General features: G+C 40.2%; 1 protein-coding gene across 1 annotated transcript; it reads right to left on the reverse strand.

The window, feature by feature from the left end:
- Positions 1-26,104, reverse strand: tspan17 (tetraspanin 17). Its single transcript, XM_081611803.1, has 8 exons — positions 25,963-26,104; positions 12,031-12,081; positions 9,524-9,670; positions 8,625-8,795; positions 8,061-8,186; positions 7,315-7,362; positions 5,913-6,029; positions 1-4,666 (listed from the first exon to the last, which is right to left on the reverse strand). The coding sequence occupies exons 1-8, from the start codon at positions 26,047-26,049 to the stop codon at positions 4,601-4,603; spliced, it is 813 nt and encodes a 270-aa protein (XP_081467929.1). The 5' UTR covers positions 26,050-26,104; the 3' UTR covers positions 1-4,600.
- Between the last annotated feature and the right edge of the window lie 55 nt (positions 26,105-26,159).

Raw genomic sequence — 26,159 nt, forward strand, 5'->3', positions numbered from 1 at the left:
TGGTCTTATAAATCCTTTAATATATGAAAAAAGCATTGTAACAGAAAATACAGTGTAATAGACCAAAAATTTTATTTACATTTCTTTACAAGGCTGCACCTCAGAACAGGCATGTACAGAAGACAAGGAACAAACCGATACATATATAGCAATCTGCTACAAGCAAGAAAGTCAACACAAAAAAAAACAAACAAATGTATGAATGCACTAAAAGAATATCTTTTTGCTACCCTGCTGTAAAAGAAGAAATTTGCAGTGGTTTCAGTGTGGCTAAGTGATTTGCAAACTGTGTCCATACTCTGTAGCGGATCTGTAAACCCAGACAATTTAATAATTCCTGTTTATGCTCGTATCCGCATCAAATGTCATGTCGGTGTGGAAATGTCAGCGCTAATAACCGTGGTGCTGCTGTTAATATGCTCGGCGACTAATCCGCCGAGCCGTTCCTCTGTGCTTCAGATGTGGGCAGCGTTGTGCACACGATGAGGTAAGACTCGTCAATGTGTGATGTGCGGCTCACCTTCGTAAATTAAACAACACACACCCCATCGACCGCCGCTGAAGCTCAAACAAGGGTTCAGAAGGCGGGAAAAAGACAATATTTTCAGAACTGGTTACTTATTAAAGAAGTTTAAAGCGTTGCAAATTGCTCTCCCTGCTGATTTAATGTGTTAAAATGGAAAACAAAACCAGAAAAGTCTTTATTCGCATTCCTAAACTTCATTTGTGTGTGTGTGTCTTTTTGTTTCAATGCAGGAAGGAGATTTGAAACTGACCATGAAGCAGTAGGTTCATGCCGGTAAAAAAGAAAAAAAAAGTACATTCATGGTATGCCTACGTTTCCTCCTGGGAATGATTTAATTACCCAGAGGGACGGCAGAAGAAATTAGAAAGGTGTTTCACGAAGCAAGGCCATAACGATAAAGGACAGAGGATAATTAGCAGTGCTCTCTCCTCTCATGCTTTCCGCTACATTAGAGGAATACAAAAGCAGAACAACCCAGAGCTCCTAAAAACAAACATACGCCACCGAGTCGCCTCTGCATCCGTTGCACCCGAGACTGCTGCAGCAAATTAATACGGCGTTAGTATCCTGACTGCCAAGGAGGCGGATGATCGGCACATCCATCCAGAAAAAGGAGAGCAGGAGTGCTTTTTGTTCGAGAGAGCTGGTAGTGCAGCAGACCTGACGCCACAAAGTTAACATATACCTCAACAGGCAGCAGACACCAAGCTATCCGGCAAATGGGAGAAGTGTGAGCCACCAAGCGCTATCGAGGGTGATTGGAGAGGGAAAAGGATGAGCTCATCTTTGCGCTGAATAACGTATCAGATGCCTTAACCTGTGTGAAGGGAAATTAATCAAGATTGTGTAAGAGAGAAAAGGAGAAAGGACGCACCTTCTACCCAGATCTGGAGCAGGACAGACTACTTTCAGACTGCTCCTCAACATTTAAAGGCCAAATGCACTCCAGAAATGTTACAAAAATATTAAAAGCGTGAAACAGCCCCCCACCAGTCCCCCAGTTTGGCCTTTTGAAGAAAGAGTAAGGTAACTTCGAGACACTTTCCTTTAATAGCCACTCCTCTAAATAGAATACGCACCTCCATGTATGAATTATGACAAGGTGTTAACAGCACCACCTGAAAATCTCTCAGGGTAATTACCAAATGAATTGTTGCTTTTGAAATGGAATATGTCGAATGGATGTGTAATCAATTATTAGTGATGTGAAATTCACAAATACAGAAAGTACTTTTGTTTCCTCGGCTACCAAACAAATGTTTCTCTGATGGAAACACTGTGTCACAGCATTATGAACCAGCTGGGATGTTGAATATGAAGGAAACTGTTAACCTCTTTCCCACTGTTAAGACAGATGAGTTGAGAAAGGAGTCAATAGCCAGACCGCTTAAGAAACTGCATGTGTTGTTTGTGAGCATAAAGTTTGAGGGAAAAAAAAAAAGTGTCCTCTGTTGGTACGTCTCTCCAAATGATAACTGTACGAATTTAGGTTAACTAATCAGCTATCAGAGCATCATTAATTTTTTTCCAGACTAAGCCCAACCAAGGGGTTAACATATGTCTGCAGATACCAACTGGGTATTTTAACTTTTCTTTCACCCATGACATGTGAATTATAACAAACACCTCCCCAGAGACGTTTGCTTCTCTTGAGTGTCAGTGTGTTAGATCTCCTCACTGCTGCTGTGACTGGATGAAACCCCCATATGAACCTTGACTTTATAGATTCAGGTTTGAACTGCAGACTTTTCTTCGCCTATGCTTGTTTAATTTTTTTCCCCCCATATTTCTCTATGTAGAAATGAATATATCTGTCTTGAGCAACAAGCCTGAACACAACTTAAAAATAACATTTGCAAAAATGATTATGTATGTCCTTTAAGAATGACAAATAAGGCAATGTGTAAAAAAAAAAAAAAGCACTTTGAATGTATAGACTTATGCTTCCTCACAGAACACTGCAGGCCTTCATCGCTGATTACACCAAAGACGACATCAGTTTGAACTGAGAGAAGCCGTTAAGGTGCGTGGATGTCCCAGTCGAGGATCTGTGACATCCGATTCAAAAAAAGAAAAAAAAAAATGTTTTGTTCTTGTCTTTCCAGTTTTCTCTCCGCTGTTTAAAAATACATCAGCGCGGCAGGCTGCGAAACCGACGCGCTCTGATCGGGTGGCGTTTTGAAGTAAGGTAGCATGTGGGCGAAAGCAACATGTGACAGGTACACGCAGCAGACGATCAGAAGGTGCTAAGATATTTATTCTACAGACGGACTCAGTGGAGCGGCAAAGTTTTTGGGGTTGTGTTCACAGAATGTGAATGCCTCTCATCTTTCAGGCGTGTGTGCATAGCATTCAAAATGTAAAGTGTGTACGTATCCAGCCCTCTTAGATCCTGTTTGTCACGCATCAGAATGACACCGTTACAACCAGAGACAACAGTTAAAACACTGGGAATAAAGGGACACAGTTATATGCTGACCTGGTTGGGACCGAAACCGTAATCACGACCGGATGACAAAACATGCAAAGCAAAGTCGTAAGAGCCAATCATCTCTTCACAAACAATAAACAGAGGAAGCATCCAGAAATGACAAAATACTTTCCAAATTCACTGCGTGAGATCTCTCTCTCTCTCTCTCTCTCTCTCTCTCTCTTCCTCTCTGGGTTACTGCACAACTCGGCTAGCAAAAGTTAAAGCAGCATTCATTTTAAAGTGAGAACAGCATGTATTAACTCTTCTAAATAGTTTAATTCAGACAAATAGACAATTATCAATTCAGTTAAAGATAAAAACAAATTTCAACGTTTAATCTTCCTCTGATCTCTCAGTTCAACTGGCACTTTCAACAGAAAGAGACAATAAATTCACATTCTATCTAAAATGGTATTTGCATTCCAGAGGAAATCTCTCGTGGACAAATGAAATTATTTGGTCTCCGTTACGATTGGCAACACCAACAGACAGAAGTGGTTTTGCAGTCGGTGCCTCATATTATAATTTAAAAAAAATATTTAAAAAAATCAAACAATGACTTAGAAATATAAGCATCTATCTGTAAGTAGACACAAAAAGAAAGCATGAATAGAGGACATCTTTAAGCAACAGATATCAATGCAAAGGGACAGATTATAAGACAAAAGTGGTCAAAGAAGTCGAGAACAAAAAGGCCCCAAACCAGCAATTCCACGTCCCAACAATCGCTAGCATTAAATCCCTTTCCTTATATGGCACTGACCACACCAAGCAACTCTGTAATAAAATAAACATCCATCAGAGAATCAACTAATGATACAATCGCTATGGGGGCAAACAAGGTGACTTCCAAAGAACTATCCCTGTTTGACTGCATTTATCTTCAGCGGAAAGAACATATCTTCAGTCAGGTCCTGAGGTATTAGGAGAGCAGACAGGAGAAATGTACTATAGGAATCAAAAACAGGGAAAATAATGGCACTTCTTTCTTTTACATTTGAAAATAGAATATAACTGTATCAATACCACTTAAAAGTTGCACAGAGAAGAGAGGAAATGACATACACATGGCATCTCCCCTCCCCCCAATGAGTACAGAGGCTGGCCAGAAGTTTGACCGCCATTTTTTCTAAAGCAAGATGTGGAGATGAATGCATAAAAAAATAAAAACAGTCTTTGATGCTCGACCTGTAAAAGGATCTGTCAGCTTTCCTCAGTTTACTGAATTGGTCACCTTACTTCCATCCATGGCTTCCCAGCTTGACAGAGGGTCTTTGTGCAACTGTGTGGCATAAATACATTAGTCCAAGGAACAAACTCAGACAACAACAATAATAATAATAATAAAAATAATAATAATAAAAATCATCTCTCAAGTAGGCAACTCCGTCTTCTTTTTGGACATTTGGGTTAAAATCCGTGACGTTTGGTTTGCATTGAATATTTTCTTTCCTCGTATCAAGTGTCACTGATGAACAGGAAAAGAAACTGTTTTTTTTTTTGTCTGTAGGTATGCAAGAATGTTGGCTGTCCATCCACAATCTGGACGGTACCAAGTGTGCTGCGATGACCTGGCCGGGGCACGCGGCGCGGGGCTCCCGTCACCAATTGGCTTTAATAGCTTTGACATCACTTACCAGGTTTTGAGCGAGGCAGATGCCAAAAATCTGAGGGGGAGGAAAAAGAAAAAAAAAGCCACAGGAGACATTTGACTGTAAGTCACGACTTCAATACGAAAAACAGCTGGAACTTTTATCACACTGAAAACGTATTCGAGGAGTGAATTTATCAGCAATTCAATTTAGCAGCTCGATAGAAAAACTGACGGACGCCCGGCCGACGGTCATCGGCATGAGCAGGGTCAGCCACAAAGGGTCATTCCTGAAGAAGCTGACTGTTCACAGAATACTGTATCCAGTTATTTTTATTTTTTAAAGAACGTGAAGAAGAAAGGAATAAAAGTGTTGCATTCCTTGTGTTAAATCATTCCTGAACCAAAGACGATGTCAGAACAATCTGACCTGGGCGAAGGAGGAAAAAGCACAGGACCTTTGCTCAGTAACACTACATTCTTTTTTTTACGTTTGCGTAACTTTTATATTCCACTTGTACATTATTGCCAGATAGTCTGGAAGAGGAGTGAAGGAGCACAAAATCCAAGTAGTCCGAAGACCGTGTAGCCATCTACTAGGACATTTGAGACATTTTCAGCTGAAATCTGGCTCCTTCTTTTAATCGACAATGGTATCACTTTGCTGATGAGAGCTAACTTAGCCTGACCAAAATCCCATTGAGACTCTACGGGGTATTGTCCAGAGAAAAATCAGAGACACTAAAATCGACACTGCAGACAAGTTGAATGTTTCTATTACACCTCAGCAGAAACTCAGGTTGATTTCCTCCATGCAACGCTGCAGTAGTTCGTGCGAATGGGGCTACAAATATTTAAGTACATATATAATACATTAAATCGTAGCACGACACGCCTGGATTAAAGATCCAGAATTTTCTATTAGTATTATATTTTTGGCAAAATTGGATTTTTGGTTTCCATTATCTCCAAGTGATGATTATCTAAATTAATAGGAAAAAAAATATCGAAATGTACCACGCTGTGTGTAATGAACGCATACAATGTACAAGTTTTACTTTGTGAATTGCACAACGAAACAAATTGGCTTTATAATGATATTCTAATGTACTGAGGTGCTGCTGGAAACAACTTCCCAACTCTGGGATTTGGGTCATGGCTGCTTGTACCGCAGAGGCCTGATTTAACAGACTCTCGCCACTAAGCGGCAGTAATGACACAAAATCACAATGCATTTAGCTTGAGTCTAAACAAAACGTAGAAAAAAAAAAAAACAGGGGCCACCTACAATGAATGTTTAAGGGGAAACAGGGAGACATTACCTGTAAAAGTGCAGTGCCAACAAAGAACCCAGCGACAACAATCAGGTTGTCCTGAAGCCACTTCTCAAACTGTGCCACACAGCCCTTGGTGTAGATGAATTTCTGCCGATCCAGGTCCTTTTAATTCAAAAAAAGAAGAAAAAAAAACAAAAAAAAACCACTCAAAATAAGAATAACAAAAAAAAAGCTCTGCACTAACATTTTTTTTTTTTACACAACTAGTGGAGTCAGATTTATTTAAACATCCAAACTCTGACTAACAGCTGCTCCAAACAAACACAGGAAGCATTTTGCCCAATGATGCCTTCACTGTTTAAGATGCAATACCACAGCATGAGAGCTGAGTCATACTTAATGGTTTCCACACAGCTAGGACAGTTTGGAGAATATGAAGCCAGTTCACACACACACTCACGCCTGCTGATGGCCCTGCCTGGAATGAGCAAACAGTGGGAGCCTTTTCCCTGATACCGGACAGATGGTTGTCTGTGTCATCACATTCAGCCCATGATTTACATTTAGAGAGAGAAAGCTCAAGGTGTAATTTACTGCTGCCATGACACCAAAGAGGGGGGGTAAGAATAGACGCCTCCATACAAAGCCTCCTTTGTGACTTTGTCAAGTCAACTAGGCAAACTCTTTGTTCGCTTGCAAAACCCGAAAGCTAGCTTTCGACCAATGAGGAGTCAAAAGAGGCTCCTGGCTACCAATGGGAAAGCAGGAAACACAATGTTATTCCGCCTGTGAACTTCCTGTGAAGCTATTTCGGCTCCTTGCCTTTCTTCTTCTCTTCTTCTCCCCCCCCTCCATCCGTCCTCCGCGTGTCTCCTGCTCTTCCTCGCTCCCCGCCCTGCGCTTTCCTGAGGCAAGCTGCACAGGAACTCTGTGCGCATCCGTGACAGTTTCACCGGTCAGCACAAGAGAAAGGGAGAAAACGAATCCGTACCAACTCTGTGCTGCGGCTTGCCTAGCAACAGCAGTCTTTCCGACTGCAGTGCAGTGAGTTGTAACCGCCACACCCACACATGGTGGTGAAAGGGAATGGACTGGCACAACCCACAGAGTGGCCAATTACAGAGTGGAGTTAGGGCTGCTCTTTGGGCTAAAACTGGAGCCTAATTATCCCTGTTAGAAGAACAATCTGTTATTAAAAGCATGGAGCATGCATGGGAGTCTGTGTGATTATAAAACCGTTACATTCTCTCCATCTGCTAGGCCTGCTTCATTTTTCTTTTTTTTCCATATTTACAAATCTAGATTTTTGACTCAAAAATATTGAAAATCCTTATATTGCTTCTTGAAAGCAAATAATAGAACACCTCAAATGACTGCCTTTAATTAGTCAATTATTAGACAAGTTTAAATCATCGTTAAGAATACAGAGAGCAGGCGAGATACGAACCCCTTCGAGCCGAATGTCGTAACCACACTGTGTATTGATGAGGTCCTCCTAAAGAAATTGGTGGGGGAAAAAAAGCAGAGAAAAAAAAGATTCATTTTAGTAATTTTGATATTGCAATTTTGTTTTTTACTCAAAAGTTTGGATCTTCGCCAAGTTTGACGAAGCAGAACGAGCAACAAATGACTTTGAAAGTTTTTATTAGGTATGTTTTGATCAAGGTTTTTTGCTCCAGATGTTGATCTAATTAGCAATTAGCTGGAATAAGATCTTCACAATATGACAACCTTGAGTAAAAACACTAAAACTCCACGGTTTCCACCCAGTAATAATAACAAAAATGACTATAGTAATAAAAATGTTCTTCATCATGAGCTAATTGGTTTTACATAAAACTGGAAAGCAACAGTTATTACCATTGTTGCTGACATACTGAGATAATTACTGTCCGATTTAAAATGTCGTCTTTGCGTTTGAGAACTTAGCTGTGTATTTAAAGTACTTGCTCTGCACATTATTCAACATTTTTGTCAGCTGAAAGCTTATAATTGGGAAATATTCCCAAGTAATTTAGGATGGAGTTTCTGCTGATATCCGAGTTCCCGTATCTTTTTGTAACATTTCAGCACAAATTATAAACTTTGCACCTGCATTAATAGCAACACGGTCTCATCTGTAGATTTGACAAATAATTGCACACTCCAATCATAACTAGAGGAGACTTTTCGTGGCGTTAATGAATGACTCACTTTAGGATTTTTGATACAACAGGAGAAAGGGACTCCACAGCGTTCTCTGCTGGGATTCCTGTCAGTGCAGTTGAAGTAGATGTTCTGGTTCCAGTCGTCAGGCCCATGAGCTCCGCAGCACCTCCACTGAGAGAGCAGGAAACAACAGGCTCTGAATAAACTCCCCTTTTTCCTGATCTAAGCTCTCCAGCTCAGATAGATAGGCAGCTTACTGGGGCGGGTGGGGACTACATGAAACCCCATGAATCGACCACAGATGTAATCTCTCTTACAATACCTCATGACAGAGCTTGGCGTTTACACATAAGAACCACTTATCCAAAATTTGTCATTCTTGTAATTGGATAGCGATTAGAAAGGAATTACAATAATAATAATTATGAGATTTTCTCCAAAAAATGCTCTCACTGCTAAGTACCAGTCTGGTCCAGAGTCGCTTTTTTAAAATGTAAAGCAAGGCTTCACAAGAGGAAATTTATGCTTACAACATGCAGATGAGGAATGCCTGAGGGATGCAGACGGGTTTTCACATGAATTTCAGTCAGCAGGTGAGGCAGGACTCACATATTTCTGGGTAAAGTCAATGAGATTCTGCAAGTCGATGTCATCGCGATAAGCCTTGATGTTCTTATTGATGAAAATGTTTAACTGGTCTTTGATCCAGTCCTTGAAGACAAAGGCGAGGATCCCCGTAGTCAGCTCCAGGAAGAAGATCAAGCCGAGGAACACGGAAAACTGGAGAGGACGGCACACAGAAAACAACACGTAGCGTCACGTCACACGAGAATGAACGCATCGGATAAAAATGCGCAGACTTTGCTTAGACGGTGTTTTAAAACAAACGAGCAGGAAAGCTCCGGCGTCTTTTATGTGGCGCCTGAACTGATGTGACAAGCAAGAGTGCAGCAACAAAGCCTGCAGTCCCTCAGGTGCCGTTACATTATCCATTTACAGTAAATGCAGGAGACGGGGCTGATGATAAATGCACAAAAGCCACATTAGCTCCTCAGTCTGACGCCTGACTTATTGCTGCTAATGGACATCTGCTGGAGTTAGTAGATGCTCAGAGTCGCGGCCAGCAATGAGGAAAATTTGTCTCAGTCAGTCACATGCTGTTATCGACGCAGTCAACCCCAAATAAACCACCTCAATGGTGATGCGATGGTCTCCAATATAAAAGATAAAAAGCCAAGAAGATGCCCAGAAAAAAATAAAATAAAAATCTTCTAGTGGAAAATGACACTTGTTTCTTAATGCTTTTTTTTTTGTTTTTGTTTTTTTCGTGGACCAGAATTTAGAACATATTTATGATGTGTAACCAACTTGGAGCATTTGGCCTCCGGTGAGTCAAAGTGACACCTGCTACCCGGCCTCGGCGCTGGTGCGAACCACACATCTAAAGCGGGGGAGGTGTCAACTGGTTCAAATGGTGTCTGCGCCTCAGGAGCGGAGAAACGGCTTACGAATTTAAGCAGGAAGGTGTTCTCTCGGAGCGCTCCGATGCAGCCGGCGAAGCCCAGGATGAACATGATCCCTCCCACCACCATGAAGAACCACACGGGGTCAAAGCCCCCGAGGTCGGTGATCATCGACAGATTTGACAGCATGCCCTGAGGGGAAGGAAAAGACAAAAAGTGAGCAAAAAGCAAAGACCCTGATTAAAGTCTGCATAAAAAAAAAAAAAAAAAAATCTTTTTAGTGTTTTGATGTTAGCATTTGAGAGGACGCTTCTACCGCTTTTATGCTATCAATTTTATTAAGTGAAGTTGCACTGTTAATAAGGCACACACAACAGGCTAGAAACATGTTCAAGGTTCGTGATTCTCTTCTGTGCATCTCCTCTTCATAATGAGAGATACATAGAAACAATCACAAACCCAAGGATTGTGCATTATTAATTTAAACTATGAAAGGAACAGACAAGCCGCTGCACCTGCAAAGGTGTTTGGTTAAAGCTCCTTCTTGACTTGGAACAGATTTTTATTCTGTTTCATGGCGTCGCCGCCGCAGAAATCACATTTTTACTTTTTTACAGAGCACCAGGCTGTAACCCAAACCAAAGCGCTCGCTCTTCTCCCTCAGGCGATTAAACCTGGGTGTCTGCTGCGTTAGGGACATTTATTTAAAGTTTGCAACAGCTACACCTTTACCTAGAGTTTAGAGTGACAAAGCTATTAGGTGCTCTTGCAGTGACAGAATCATTAGTTACTGTCACTCAACAGCGTTTTTTGCTGCAGCAGTTAATCCTTTCCTCACCGTGATGATGCTGATGTCCACAGGAAAAAAAAAAACAAAAACTGGTGTAAAACAGAGATTGTATTTGGTGTTTTAACTTCCTGTCTGTGTGCTCAGCATTCAGCACACCATAGGCACGTAGAAACGCAAGCTTAGCTTGTAAAGCGGTTGGGCAATAGACAACTAACGGGAAACCCAACAAACCTGAGCAAATTGTTGACGACTCATTAAAAACGGAGCACGCTAAGCTAACCAAGTCGTGGCCAGACATGCAGAGTCAGATTATAATAAGCCCAATAACTATGGGTTGTAAAAACCATCGACACATGCACACTGTCTCCATTTCATTGCTGTTATATTCTCTTGTGCAGACATGCACCGCTTTGCTTTCCTCTCTTTCCTTTAGCAATAAAATGTAGCAAATGTGCCCTTTACTTTAGCTGTGATTTTTTTTTTTTATCTTTTAAATTGATTACAGTTTTTGAGTTAGCCTAAGCGACTTGCAAGTGTGTTTAAAACCTTAAACGTTACATGTGCTTCACATAAATCAAGTTAAAAATCTTCTGAGATTATGATTTTACTCTTAAAAACTGTTATGAATATTTTTTTGCCTCTCACACGCACCATTACCACCACAGTGTGCCTATTTGTGCTAAAGAAAATTACATGTTGCTTTATTTTAAGGTCGTATGTCAAAGTAGGGAGCCACTGGAATTAAATATAAACGAAAACATCCACTGTTTGCTTTCTTTGCCACAGTCTACAAAGATTAAGAAAAACACATTCTATGAAATACAACAAAAGAAATAATAATAATGAAATCCTATACTGTCAAGTTAATATGTACTGGGCAAAGGAAATGCTATATGAAACAGGCAATACTACTTTTCTTACGTTTTTTTTATGTCACTTGTGGCAGAATAAACTGCCTTCATTAGAGCTTTAGCACACAGCCTTAAACAATAATGTGTCAGGCTCCAAGAACCGAGCTTGAAACTAATCACCTTAGTCACTCAGACTCAGATTCACCATTAGGTCTTTTCAGCCCCTGCAATTCATCATGCAACCTAATCCCTATAAATTATTCACGCCGCTCCACAAAGGTCCTCCAGTGCAGCGCTATTTGCACACAGTTCATGGCCACACGTTGCTAATCGGTACACACGGCCACACCGCTGCGGCATTTACGGAGCGCACTGGTATAATTTCTTGCTAATTAATGAGCAAAGTGACTGTTAACTCAGTTGGAAGAAGTTTTCGATGTTGCCACAACTCGCTGCTCATGAAAGGTTAATGGTAAAAGACGACCTCTGTGTTCTTTACTCTGTGCACAGAAAAACAACAAACGTTCAAATATGCGTTTTTCCTTCGGCGGACAGTCAGACAACATGTTTGCGACTTTTGACATCTTTGAGTCAAATCAGTGTTATTTCAATTGCTTTTCTTTTCTCCCCCTTTTTCTAGCTCAAATTTCCTGAATCAAAAACTAAATGCTGAAACTCACATCAGGGGTGCAGAACCAGATAGCCAGTTTCTAAGGCTAAAGGAAGATAAGTAAGATAAAAATCTTCAGATAATCTGCCCATATGTACATTTTATACAATATTGCGTCCGAGCCTCAACTCAGCAGCAAATCACATCCGCGGCATGCAGAATCTTGAGGAATTTTAGTTATGCTGTGGTGATAATTTCGCTCGCTCGCAGTTTGCATTTGCGAGCGTATGTTTATACATACCTTCTCCGACCATGCCCACAGGCCTATACCCAAGAATGCTGCTCCTAGCATCTGTAAAACAAAGCAGACAGAAGACAGTTCCACTGTGAGAAAGGAAGAAAAAAAAAAAAGAACATCCTAAACATATAACAATTAAGAATGCATGAATCAGATTTGACTAGAAATAAATGCAAGGCATTATGTGCAGTAATTCAGTTGGGGAAGAGTTTCATAAAACACTCGTTTATCAGGTCTCTTGTGGGATCGGCATAATTTACAGGCATGTCTCTAAGGTAAAGGGAAGCGGACAGAACAACTGCCTTCAGCACTTTTTAACTACGTTAAAACAGATTTATTCATGTCGTTCCCTCCCGAAGCAGCTTTGCAAACTCATGTTTTCTGCTATCAAGGTAGTAAGAAGTAATTGGAGAATTGTCTGGTTTGAAATGGTTAACATCTTCCTAAAATTTGCAAATACATTATGTACAGATTATAAAGAAAAACAAAAAACTGGGGGAAAAAAAATGCCATTGCAACCAAACATGCCATTATCCTATTTCATGAACCCCTCTGGTGCTTTTCCATAACATTTTCTTATCAGCAGTGAGTCGTTGTGCAGCTTCGCAGTCCTGGATACAAATCTGAACTTAAAACTTGAATAAGATAAAAACTGCTTTGAGGGCAAAATAAGTATTTTTAGTTACAAAACTAACTCTTTTTTTTGGGTCTTGTTTTACTTTTACACCACATTGAGCCAAATGCACAAAACAAAACTAAAGTTGCAGATCTGTTTTGCACATCCACCCACATGCTCGCCTCTGCCTGTGTGAATGATGCTGATGGGGGTCGAGGTGAAAAAACAAAACCTATGGTTTTTAGCAGGACTTTTAGCGTTAGACTTCCTTTGTTATGCGTTTCAATATCGCAAGAATGACAAATATTGCGCCGGCACTGTGGCTCTCTCCATCACTTTAACAGGCCTGTCAGACCGGAGCCAAAGTGAGCCACGTCTGAATGATTGAATGCCACCGCTTTAACAAATAAAGCCATAAATGCTGCGTGTCTTGTGTCTGAAAAAGTGATTTTAAGGTGCTTTACGTCTCTTGTTAGAAGAGGGAATCATTGCAGCTGGAGGGTTTTTCCCCCCACCCCCCCCCGATGCTTAAGGCTCTGCGAGTATGTACTTTAAAGCTTGATCACTTGACTGTTAAGCAAAAACCTTGGAGTGCTGCTCTGACAACATGACATAAAGCAGCAAAATAAACTCAAAACTTACTTGACCACTTTATACTAACTTTCAAATTTAGACAAACATTAAACCTGTGTTTACAGACGTCACAGTAAGTACTTGTGTGTTGTTGTTTTTTTTCCACTCTTCTGCAGAGTGGCGTTCATACAAAGCCGATTCTTTGCCCCCCGTAAGGCAGCAATTATCAGATATTTTGCCAAATAACTCCTTGATTAATCTGGCACACCAAAATACATGTGTCACATAAGGTTCTTCTTGAGTTTCCCTTCTTAAATCGACAACAATAGTTGTGTCTGGGGCTGAGCTGCAGCGTGTGTGCATAATGACTCAGAAAGCCACATCTGCTTGTTTTACCAGTGAAGATGAGTTAGGTCAGCAAGTAAGACTTGCTCAAGACGCCAAGATGTCGCAATCTGCAAACTGGCTGCTGATTGTCAGTCTTTTGCACTAAATCGATTGAAGTTGGTGTAAACTACAGGTGAAACATTTGGTATCTAAATTTCAGTTTACAGTTCCTTTGTTTAAAGCCAGTATGAGCTCTGTGGGTTTTTGGGGGGTTATTTGCTGCATGAGCAGACTATGCTTTCATTGATATGCACCACTTTCCACAGTTCACCTTAAGATGTACATTAACATTACAAGACCACTGCTGAATAAATGTTAACAAAACAGAAGAAGAGTTTTGCATTAGGGTTGAGAGACTGTAAAAACAATCACAGTTTGGATATCTTATGCAAATCCTGTAGTTGCTAAAGCCAAGAAAGGTTACTTTGTTTATTTGGTTGTATACCATCATGTATTCAAATTTAATTTATGGATTTTTTTTTTCCAGAAAAATCTGAAATATCTGAAAAATTCTTTAAAATATCTGAAGCACAATTATAGCCAAATATGCAACACATAGGTACACTTAAAATGTGTTAATTTACCTTGAAGTTTATTGAACAAAGTAAAAACAAACAAACTGATGCCGACCTATTGGTTTAAAACAACAAAAAGTATTTTAAACCAATGATAGCCATAGCATGGATGGGTGGATATTAAGATGTGCCGATCAGGTTTTTTCCTGCCGATACCGATCACCCATGAGGGCCGATCACCGATACCGATCACTGATACCGATCACATAATTTATATATTTTTTTAATCATAAACACTACTGGTTACATTATGTGGAAAAAGGAACCATGAATTCACCTTAATTTAGACAAAAACTTGTTTTTAATAACTTTTTCCAAGAAGAAAACTAAACAAAACAGGCATTCTGCAAATTGTACTGCTATCAATAAAACTATCTTTAACAGACTGATAACATATGAAGGCTCTGAAGAGGTTAAATAATGCAAAGAGCCAAAATAAAATCTCTCAACATTGCCAAAATAATTCAAGCATAAAACTTAACATTCAAAGGCAAATACAGGATCCATTACAATAAACAATCCTGAGTTACTGAATGAAAATTCCTGATAGCATGGCGGCTAGCTGATTACTGCTAGTTCTGAGTGGCTGTTTCTGACTGAGCGGAGTAATTATGCAGAACTGGGAGGAGATCGATTATTTTTTTCTTAGAGATTATCTGTCTCATGTTAGGACAGTGAAAGTTTTAATACGCATGTAAAATGTATTTTTTTTTAAGTTAGATGCTGCAGCTTTAAACAGAGGTTCGGTGTGAGAGTCACTACCAGGTGGAGCAGAAGCGGCTCTCCGTCTGTGAAATATTACTACCTGTAGCGTGTAGCAGCGGTTCAACAGCGAGAGCAGAACCAGCGTCTTACATCGCACCTCAAAGACTTAAATAATTTTGGGGGTTATTTGTTTAGCTGTTTGTTTAGTTTTTCTGACCGTCATGCTAATCCGGGTGAGTGTTTGTAGCTGTGCGCTGCTTTACCTGCTATCTGATCCTCCGTATGTCTTTTTTACTGCAGTGAGCCTCGATGCAGCCAAACTCCGTCAAGTATGGCATTGTTTTTATGCCATATTAGATTCGCTGTGTTGATGCATTTTGACCTGCTTCAATTTTACGCCGCACCACGCAAACTTCCACATTCACTGAGTGCGTTATAGTTCCACATCGCTTAGGATTTGTTGCTGCGCGTTTGCGCAGTGTGAAGGAAAGAGGAGACCAGCTGCACAGGCAGGCTGCGAAATGAGAAGCAGGTGATCGGATTGTGTGATCGGCAACAAGAGACAGTGATCGGCGACCACCGATTATACACTTTTTCACGGAAATCGGCCGATTATGATCGGCACACCTCTACTGGATATGGTAGTTGCGTAACAGTTCTAGTGAAGGGTGTGGTGGCGCTGGATTTAGAGAGGAAGTGACAGCCAGGAAGAGCCAGGATACACAGGAAGACACCAGGTAGCAGGGATTAGATTGACAGATCAGAGGCTTTACTGTTTTTAACACGCGGCGACCTGCAGCAGGTTTAAGTCAGACTGTGACTGGGAAAGCAGCACAAAACGCTCATCACACAGCACCAACTCACACTTAACCTTGTTCAACTTAAGAGTTAAAAAAAAGACAGACGCGATTTTACTCAGTATAAGTTGGATAATAGTCAAAAAAACTCTAAGGTGTACTTGGATTTGAAAAAAAAAAAAAAACTGGTTAAAGACATAGGAGGAGGAAACAAAATTGCCTGATATGGCCTTTCTGTGTGGTTTCTACGTGTTCTTCCTGTATCTGCAAGGGGATTTCTCATAGAGCTTCACTTCTTCCTGGTTGCTTGTCTCCTTGTTTCAGCCCTGCTCAGATCCACCTGTTCAAATTCCTTCACTCACAGCATAATTAACATATTTAGCATTACAGCAGCGCAAACTCAGGAAAATAAGTAACTGCGAAGTTACAGCATGAAAGTTATGATCTACTGGAGACAAGTCACCCACATTTTTCTGACCAACTGACCAGGCAAGTAGTTACCAGTATGCAGTGCATTTCTGCACAGCACTTGAAATATGGAGTCCTATGATATATAGTGCCCAGGCGGTCAAACCGATATTGTGATGACAACTGCAATTCTATACACTGTGCAGCTCGATTACAACTGCAGTTTCACAGAGATGCTTTGCAGTTGCAAGACAAGATAGAGAAAAAATAATAATAAATGACCAGGAGGGGCATAAAAACAGAAAAAAATGTTGAAGAATTTTACAGGGCAATGAAGCAAAGTCCATCCAGTAGATTATGAACACACAGATTGTGCTCCATCTTAACAAGTAGAAATACTCAAACAGGAATGAAGCTAATCATATTCAAAGCTGTTTTGTGTTGTTTTGTTCCAGTGGGTTTTTTTCCCTCCCAAGTTTGCATGAATCACAACAAAAGCATGAAAAGAAAAAAAAAAACAACAACCTGAGGATAATTATATCACCTCACCCCAGTCGTGGCACTAGAGCAAGTTCTGCAGAATCATGACAAAGGACATGCAAGTTCAGGCAGACATGGTATAAGTCTGTGATGGAAACCAACAAAACTTTGTTCAGCTTACACCACTATACATGTGTTACCACAAGGTTTTTACCTTACCTGCAGATTCGAATGGATAACCAAACAAAAGATAACAAGGGGAAAAAAGTCAATTTAGCAATGCAGATTTTTCTAATCTATATATTATTTCACACAATTTTTCTACTCTTCTTAGCAAAAATAAAAACTAAAGTCATTTAAGAAAGTAATCGTTCTTCTTGCTGGACCACTCATCACTCAATCTGCCACTTGTGCTGTAGACCTTGGTCAGCTCACGGAAAAGCATTTTATTTTTTTCACTTTTCTAAATGTACATTTTTAAGATTTCTGAAGCAAACGTTTGTGTAATTACGAACACTGAGAAGGAGCACAGAGCCTTGGGGTCGTAGCCTCCAAATTAGAAAGCCAATTTTTAGGCAGGCATTAGTATTGTCTGCTTTTCAGTCATGCAGATTTAGAACAAATTACTCTAATGTTAACTCTTGAGGATATATTCAGCCCTTCATTGTGTCTAGTTTTTGTTTCTCGTAGACCTCTCCAGTCGACAATTGATATTATTTCTCTTCAATGGGAAGAACTGAATAAAACACCTGTTAAGGTGTCCCCTTTTTCTGAATTTTGATCAATTACATAGTTAATAAGCAACACTTTGAGAACCAAAGTGGACAGAGGTTTGAACAGAACTAAAACCAAAATGGTGTTTGCTCGAACCACGTCTCAACAAAACTTGTATCATAAGGACAGAGCCTAACACAGCCTCACAATCCCAGTAGGCAGTTCTGGTTATATGTAAGTGCCAACACTCTTTGCTTTTCAAGCCCTATCAGCAAATCAAATGTACCTCATGGCACAGAAAGGTTGGGATTGAAAGAAATTCAAATGAATGGAACAAATGAAAGCAATCTGAACTTTGAGCTTTGCCCACATTACTTCCTTTTATCAAACTTTCCCAGAGTGTAATGTGAGCCCATAAGGTTAAATTTAGGTCAGAAATACTAAGACACTACAGCACTACTGATACTGGAAGACAACAGTTCTCCTTATTGATTGTTATGACAGTCTTTTTTTTTAATCACCTATTAAGTTTGGAAATGAATGCAAACAGGAAAGCTCTTTTTTCTAATCCATTTAAAAATAAGACTCAGTCTTTGAATATTTATCCTCCAACTCTGCTGTAGGTAATTTGGATCTCATTTGTCATTCTGTTTTTATCACTGTACCTTTGTACTTGATCACAGAACAAATAAACCCCCTGGAACAAGATGTTTCTGTAACAGCGTTCTTATTCTGGTTTGAGGATCGTTTCCAGAAAGTTCTGACTAATGCTGGTGTCAGAAGCTTGTTTTCCATGAGGACAGAGATTCTCAGCACATGAAAAGATTCCTCGCTGAGCAAAATCATCTTTTACCTCAACCACCTGCAAGACATGTCTCCAACCTCTTTGAAACGCACACTTATCTAAACGACCTGTCTGACTCAATAAAATGCGCTTAAAGATTTTTAAAGTTTGCTTGTTTTTTTTTTTGTTTTTTTTTTACCAGAGCACACCTATACAGAAGGAGTCAAATGTCAGATTAAAGTTAAAAATTCTCTGAACAGGAAAAGCTTTTTTTTTTTTTTACAAAGATTTAGATCTTACGTTTTGCTAAAATGTCATGTTGTAACAGTTGGCACACACTGTGCGACCTGTAGAGATCACAATGTACAAGCTTGATACTGTGAGAAATTGATACTAACCTGAGTAACACTTTATTATGCAAGATTTAGTACATGAGAGATTTATTCAATTCTTGCTCTACAACTAATGAATGGAAAGCAAGCTCTAAAACTGGAGTTTTTGGCAAAAGTATTCACACCCTTGATATATGTATATTTTTACATTTGGCCTCATTACAAAAATAATACTTGAAGTATTTTAGTTAGATTTTCTAAGGAAATAATTTAATATGTAGGCCCAAAATTCTTTGGTGTGGATTTGCATCCAGCCATGTTTAACTTGTTACCCCTAAATACATTTCATGTGATTTGTAACTATACCCCATTTGCACTTAATTTGAACACAAAATAAATACAGCTGTCCGGTGAAGACTTCAGCTAGAAAACATTAGTGAACAATCACCCTCATCAAGACGACCGAGGAACAAAGCAGACAGGTAAGATGTCAAGTTGTGGAGAAGTTTAAAGTGAAGTTAGGTTTTCAGCCTTTCAAATCCATCGTCTGAAAACTGAAAAGCATATGGAAAAGTAGAAAAAGACGTTGTTGTACCGACTTGTTAAGCAAGGAGAGTATCAGAGATATAGCCAACAGGACTACAGTGACTCTGAAGAGGCTGAACTGATCCACACGTCAAAAAGCAGCATCTTTTGACAACAATTCGTCTCACCCTCCAAATTCTGGCAAACGGAAAGCTATTGCCGAAAGCCATTTGATGTTTCCGTTTAGGGATACAACTAGCATGTCAACTAAAACTGAACTTGCTTGGCCACAAATGCAAAGCTCTACATGTGGAAAACTAACCCTGCCCCTCATGCTCACTGTTTATTTATAAAACTACTTGTGCTTTTTGTATCCACGTCACACACTTGAAATAATTCATCAACCAACAAAATATCTAAGCAAGTAGTCGTAATGTGATGAGGCTGTACAGGTACACAAAGTATCTTGAATTACATCCTGCTCCGAAGAGTTCACTCGAGACCAGATCGGCTCAGGTAAATGTTAATACCGGGGGCTAACAGATTCAGCTCTAAATTGGTCTTGACGGGTTTGTTCCCAAACAAATGCATTCACACGTGTCCCTCGATGGCCTTCCACCTGCGGGAGATCATCCGATGAGGACCGTGGCATCAACTGTGAAACACACAATGTGGAGCTGTGGAGCTGCCTAATGGCACTCTGCATCCAACCAATTCGGTAACTTGGTTACAGCTTAACAAGCTCTTAATTACAGCATGCAGAGCTTCCACACATTTCAGCAGCTCAGGCAGAAAATGTGATTAATTAAATAGATGTGAGGAATGCATCTGTTCTAGGGACGAGAGAAGGTGAGTTGTTTTCTGGCGTGAATGTCTGGCTGTCTCGGGCAAGCTTGGGGGAGAGGAGAAAATTCACTGAGAAAAGCAGCACTAGCGTGAACCCAGCAGAGTATTTGTGGGCCTTACAATCATTCTCTCTCAATTTAGGCAGTGTTTTCAAGCTTGACAAGATCGCTATGAGAAAAACAAATGGACTGATTTAAGAGGAATAACCCCCCCGTCTCTATCTATTTGAGCAATGCACGAGTCTGTCTATCAAAATCCGGCTCCGCAGCTCACGTACAAGTGGGAAACATCTTCTTGTTATTATCAACGGAAACAGCCAGCAAGCTGGAACTTGTTCCATAGTTTCACACAAAGCGCCGATACGAGCCCGTTGCCTTGGCCTGAGCGTCAAACTGAAAGAACACAATATGAGTCAAACACAGCACCACGGCCCTCTGACTCAATATTTCCCCGCTTGAATCCCCAATCCATTCGAATTACAAAGCGCTTTCATTTCAGGCAAATTACTGCACATTCACACACTTTTTTTTTTCCTTCTACGTAAGACTTCAGCTCATGGGATGTTTATCTAGTTCATATTACCTCAGTTTTACATAATGCAAGTGTGTCAGAATTCCTCGGTTTTTAAGGTCTTGAGGTGCGGGTAGGCGATGGCGAACAGGAAGAGAGCATCTGCGTTCCATATATTTAATGAGCCAATTAGAACATATGCATAATGGATGAAAACAAGAGCCTCGCACACCACCAGTGCCTCCCTTTCAAGCTGGTCTTTGTTCTTACCATCGCCTCTTTGTGAATTCGAGGGTTTGCGAGTGCAGAAAAAACAATGCTGTCAAGCAACGCCTGAACACTATGGCTGCGGAGACTTTTAAAGGAGATGTTTGAAAAGAGGCAGAGCTGTGTAGTATTCAGGCCGTGTGGCCTTTTCTTTACAACTGCGAGTGGGAAGACCCTCCGGGGCAGACAGACACACCATTACTTCACCCACAGACATTATACCACACCAAGCTGCACAGAGGCGATGGGGGGGGGGTGAGGAAGGGAGTGGTGAGTCAACCTAAACAGATAAACTTTTCACAATCAGGAGGGATAAAGATGGTGGACTTAAGGAGTTATCCCATCACTCAGGTTGATAGTACCAACACCTAGAAATATATTAAACAATCAGAAACAAATACTCAGTTAATTAGCTTATTTCTTTTTAAAAACATTGATATTGTGACCTAAGACCTTCTAAACCACTATACTGCCTCTCCTAGGGGTAACAAACTGTAAAACCTAAATCAAAACAATCACAGTTAATACAAGCTTATGTGTTACATGATTAGTGGCTGATTAAAAGACACATTCTCGAGCCACTTTGTTAGGTACACCTCTTCAGTTGCTTGTCTAATGCCTAAACTCAGAAGGTTTAGGCATTAGACATAGTGAAGATGACTTGCAAACGATCATACCATGACTCAAAATAAGGCAGAAAGAGGATGCGATGACTTTGTTGGTGCCAGACAGGCTGGTCTGAGTATTTCTAAAACTGCTGATGTGCTGGATTTTTTATTTTATTTTTTTGACACACAACCATCTCGAGTTTCCAGAGAATTGTCTAAGTAAGAAAAAATATCAGTGACCAACAGTTGTGTCAACAAAAATGTCTTACTGACGTCAAGTGTCAGAGGGCAAGCGGCAGACTGATGCAGCATTACAAAAAGGCAACAGTGGTTGCTTGCAAAAAAGGCCGCCCGGATACCGTCTCTGAACACGTCAGCCCCTGAAGCACCAGAAAACCGTACTGGCTGCAACTGCCATCAGCTAAAAACAGGAAACTGTGGCTGCACTTTCCACAGACCTCTAAAAGTGAACAATAACAGAGTAGAAAAATATTACGTGGTCCCATGAATGTCGAGGCACCTTAGTACAAATTATTTGTTTAAGAGCTGCAGCCCAGGTTAATTTTGTTGTTGACGCTGTCCATCCCTTTAAACCCACAGTACCCATCTTCTTATGGCTATTTTATGGATATTTTACAGCCATTTCATGAAGATAACACAACCAACTCAAACACTGTGCAAACTGGTATATTGAACATGACAATGAGCTCAATGTACTCCAATGGCCTGCAGTCACCAGATGACAACTCAGGGAAACTTTAGGATGTACAGTAGCAGAATGGGAGATAAGTATTACGAATGTGCAGCCAATAAACTTGCAGAAAGTATGTGATGCCATCATCTCATACAAAAATCTCAGAGGAATGTTTCTGACACCTTGTTGAGTTTGTCATGAAGATTCAATGCAGCTCTGAAGGCAAAAGGGGTCGCTACCAGGTTGCTAGTTCAACTTGGTGCTATCAGTGTATAGTATTAAACTACACAAATGCATGTTCTTACAGGCAAAATCAACCACTTATTAAGTAAAAAAATATGTATAAAACAAAATTCAACCAACAAAACAAGAAGTAAGAACAACAAGCTAACTTTACTTTAAGATATTATTTTTGATTAACCTACATGAAACTAGGTAAACCCAAACAAATTACCAAGCTCTTCCTTTCATAAATGGGAAACATTTTGACTTACGAGTTAATTTACATTAGTCATTCACTTGGTGACATTGTCACCAAATGAAAATACGCTCAGGATAGAAAAAGCAGTGCTAACGGAAAGCTATTGCCGAAAGCCATTTGATGTTTCCGTTTAGGGATACAACTAGCATGTCAACTAAAACTGAACTTGCTTGGCCACAAATGCAAAGCTCTACATGTGGAAAACTAACCCTGCCCCTCATGCTCACTGTTTATTTATAAAACTACTTGTGCTTTTTGTATCCACGTCACACACTTGAAATAATTCATCAACCAACAAAATATCTAAGCAAGTAGTCGTAATGTGATGAGGCTGTACAGGTACACAAAGTATCTTGAATTACATCCTGCTCCGAAGAGTTCACTCGAGACCAGATCGGCTCAGGTAAATGTTAATACCGGGGGCTAACAGATTCAGCTCTAAATTGGTCTTGACGGGTTTGTTCCCAAACAAATGCATTCACACGTGTCCCTCGATGGCCTTCCACCTGCGGGAGATCATCCGATGAGGACCGTGGCATCAACTGTGAAACACACAATGTGGAGCTGTGGAGCTGCCTAATGGCACTCTGCATCCAACCAATTCGGTAACTTGGTTACAGCTTAACAAGCTCTTAATTACAGCATGCAGAGCTTCCACACATTTCAGCAGCTCAGGCAGAAAATGTGATTAATTAAATAGATGTGAGGAATGCATCTGTTCGAGGGATGAGAGAAGGTGAGTTGTTTTCCGGCTTGAATGTCTAGCTGTCTCGGGCAAGCTTGGGGAGAGGAGAAAATTCACTGAGAAAAGCAGCACTAGCGTGAACCCAGCAGAGTATTTGTGGGCCTTACAATCATTCTCTCTCAATTTAGGCAGTGTTTTCAAGCTTGACAAGATCGCTATGAGAAAAACAAATGGACTGATTTAAGAGGAATAACCCCCCCGTCTCTATCTATTTGAGCAATGCACGAGTCTGTCTATCAAAATCCGGCTCCGCAGCTCACGTACAAGTGGGAAACATCTTCTTGTTATTATCAACGGAAACAGCCAGCAAGCTGGAACTTGTTCCATAGTTTCACACAAAGCGCCGATACGAGCCCGTTGCCTTGGCCTGAGCGTCAAACTGAAAGAACACAATATGAGTCAAACACAGCACCACGGCCCTCTGACTCAATATTTCCCCGCTTGAATCCCCAATCCATTCGAATTACAAAGCGCTTTCATTTCAGGCAAATTACTGCACATTCACACACTTTTTTTTTTCTTCTACGTAAACTTCAGCTCATGGGATGTTTATCTAGTTCATATTACCTCAGTTTTACATAATGCAAGTGTGTCAGAATTCCTCGGTTTTTAAGGTCTTGAGGTGCGGGTAGGCGATGGCGAACAGGAAGAGAGCATCTGCGTTCCATATATTTAATGAGCCAATTAGAACATATGCATAATGGATGAAACAAGAGCCTCGACACCACCATGTCCCTTTCAAGCTGGTCTTTGTTCTTACCATCGCCTCTTTGTGAATTCGAGGTTTGCGAGTGCAGAAAAAACAATGCTGTCAAGCAACGCCTGAACACTATGGCTGCGGAGACTTTTAAAGGAGATGTTTGAAAAGAGCAGAGCTGTGTAGTATTCAGGCCGTGTGGCCTTTTCTTTACAACTGCGAGTGGGAAGACCTCCGGGGCAGACAGACACACCATTACTTCACCCACAGACATTATACCACACCAAGCTGCACAGAGGCGATGGGGGGGGTGAGGAGGAGTGGTGAGTCAACCTAACAGATAAACTTTTCACATCAGGAGGGATAAAGATGGTGGACTTAAGGAGTTATCCCATCACTCAGGTTGATAGTACCAACACCTAGAAATAATTAAACAATCAGAAACAAATACTCAGTTAATTAGCTTATTTCTTTTAAAAAACATTGATATTTGTGACCTAAGACCTTCTAAACCACTATATGCCTCTCCTAGGGGTAACAAACTGTAAACCTAAATCAAAACAATCACAGTTAATACAGCTTATGTGTTACATGATTAGTGGCTGATTAAAAGACACATTCTCGAGCCACTTTGTTAGGTACACCTCTTCAGTTGCTTGTCTAATGCCTAAACTCAGAAGGTTTAGGCATTAGACATAGTGAAGATGACTTGCAAACGATCATACCATGACTCAAAATAAGGCAGAAAGAGGATGTGATGACTTTGTTGGTGCCAGACAGGCTGGTCTGAGTATTTCTAAAACTGCTGATGTGCTGGATTTTTTATTTTATTTTTTTGACACACACCATCTCGAGTTTCCAGAGAATTGTCTAAGTAAGAAAAATATCATGACCAACAGTTGTGTCAACAAAATGTCTTACTGACGTCAAGTGTCGAGGGCAAGCGGCAGACTGATGCAGCATTACAAAAAGGCAACAGTGGTTGCTTGCAAAAAGGCGCCCAGATACCGTCTCTGAACACGTCAGCCCTGAAGCACCAGAAAACCGTACTGGCTGCAACTGCCATCAGCTAAAACAGGAAACTGTGGCTGCACTTTCCACAGACTCTAAAAGTGAACAATAACAGAGTAGAAAATATTACGTGGTCCCATGAATGTCGAGGCACCTTAGTACAAATTATTTGTTTAAGAGCTGCAGCCCAGGTTAATTTTGTTGTTGACGCTGTCCATCCCTTTAAACCCACAGTACCCATCTTCTTATGGCTATTTTATGGATATTTTACAGCCATTTCATGAAGATAACACAACCAACTCAAACACTGTGCAAACTGGTATATTGAACATGACAATGAGCTCAATGTACTCCAATGGCCTGCAGTCACCAGATGACAACTCAGGGAAACTTTAGGATGTACAGTAGCAGAATGGGAGATAAGTATTACGAATGTGCAGCCAATAAACTTGCAGAAAGTATGTGATGCCATCATCTCATACCAAAATCTCAGAGGAATGTTTCTGACACCTTGTTGAGTTTGTCATGAAGATTCAATGCAGCTCTGAAGGCAAAAGGGGTCGCTACCAGGTTGCTAGTTCAACTTGGTGCTATCAGTGTATAGTATTAAACTACACAAATGCATGTTCTTACAGGCAAAATCAACCACTTATTAAGTAAAAAAATATGTATAAAACAAAATTCAACCAACAAAACAAGAAGTAAGAACAACAAGCTAACTTTACTTTAAGATATTACTTTTGATTAACCTACATGAAACTAGGTAAACCCAAACAAATTACATTCTATTTAGCACATAGAATGTGCTAAATAAGCTATAACAACGCTACTGGGTCTATCTTAAACGTTTTAAGCCATTTCATTGTCATTGTATTGAACTTAAAAAATTGTTCCACCTGAATCAGAACAATCAAGATCAGTAGCTTATCGGTTATGTAAGAAATCATTAATTAGACAAATCAGAACAGCAACTGCCATAAAAGACTAATTAAATGCTTTTAAATATAGAATAAATGAATTAATACATAAAATAATAGTAAATCAAACATGAAAAAACATTTGTTCCACACCAACGGTCGTTAAGTTGAGGTAGCTTTACATTGATATAACTTTTTTTCTCAATCCGGAGACATTTAATACTAATAAAGTGAAAGTAAACGCCAAAACTCATTGAACTTACCCAGAATATAATGTTAAATCCAAATAAGAAGTATTTAACCCAGCAGCTGACTTCGGCTTCCTTTAGGTGACGGTGTTTTCCACTCATTCTTCCGAGGGATAGTAACGGCTATCTGGGAAGCTAAACTAACCTACATATATAGGTACTTCGAAAGCTCAGCTAAAGCCGCAGTTCCCGAACTACTCCCATTGAGGTTT

This window comes from Poecilia reticulata, chromosome 10 (genome assembly GCF_904066995.2).
Source record: "Poecilia reticulata chromosome 10, P_reticulata-male-v2, whole genome shotgun sequence".
In the NCBI taxonomy this organism is placed as follows: domain Eukaryota; kingdom Metazoa; phylum Chordata; class Actinopteri; order Cyprinodontiformes; family Poeciliidae; genus Poecilia; species Poecilia reticulata.

What these genes read in the sequence shown, in the direction of transcription:
- tspan17 (XM_081611803.1), bottom strand. Translation starts at nt 26,049, where the DNA reads ATGAGTGGAAAACACCGTCACCTAAAGGAAGCCGAAGTCAGCTGCTGG. An exon ending in ACACCTTCCTGCTTAAATTC is followed by an intron (nt 8,796 to 9,523) that starts GTAAGCCGTTTC and finishes CGTCCTCTCCAG; the next exon opens with TTTTCCGTGTTCCTCGGCTT. An exon ending in TTGGCACTGCACTTTTACAG is followed by an intron (nt 4,667 to 5,912) that starts GTAATGTCTCCC and finishes CCTCCCCCTCAG; the next exon opens with ATTTTTGGCATCTGCCTCGC.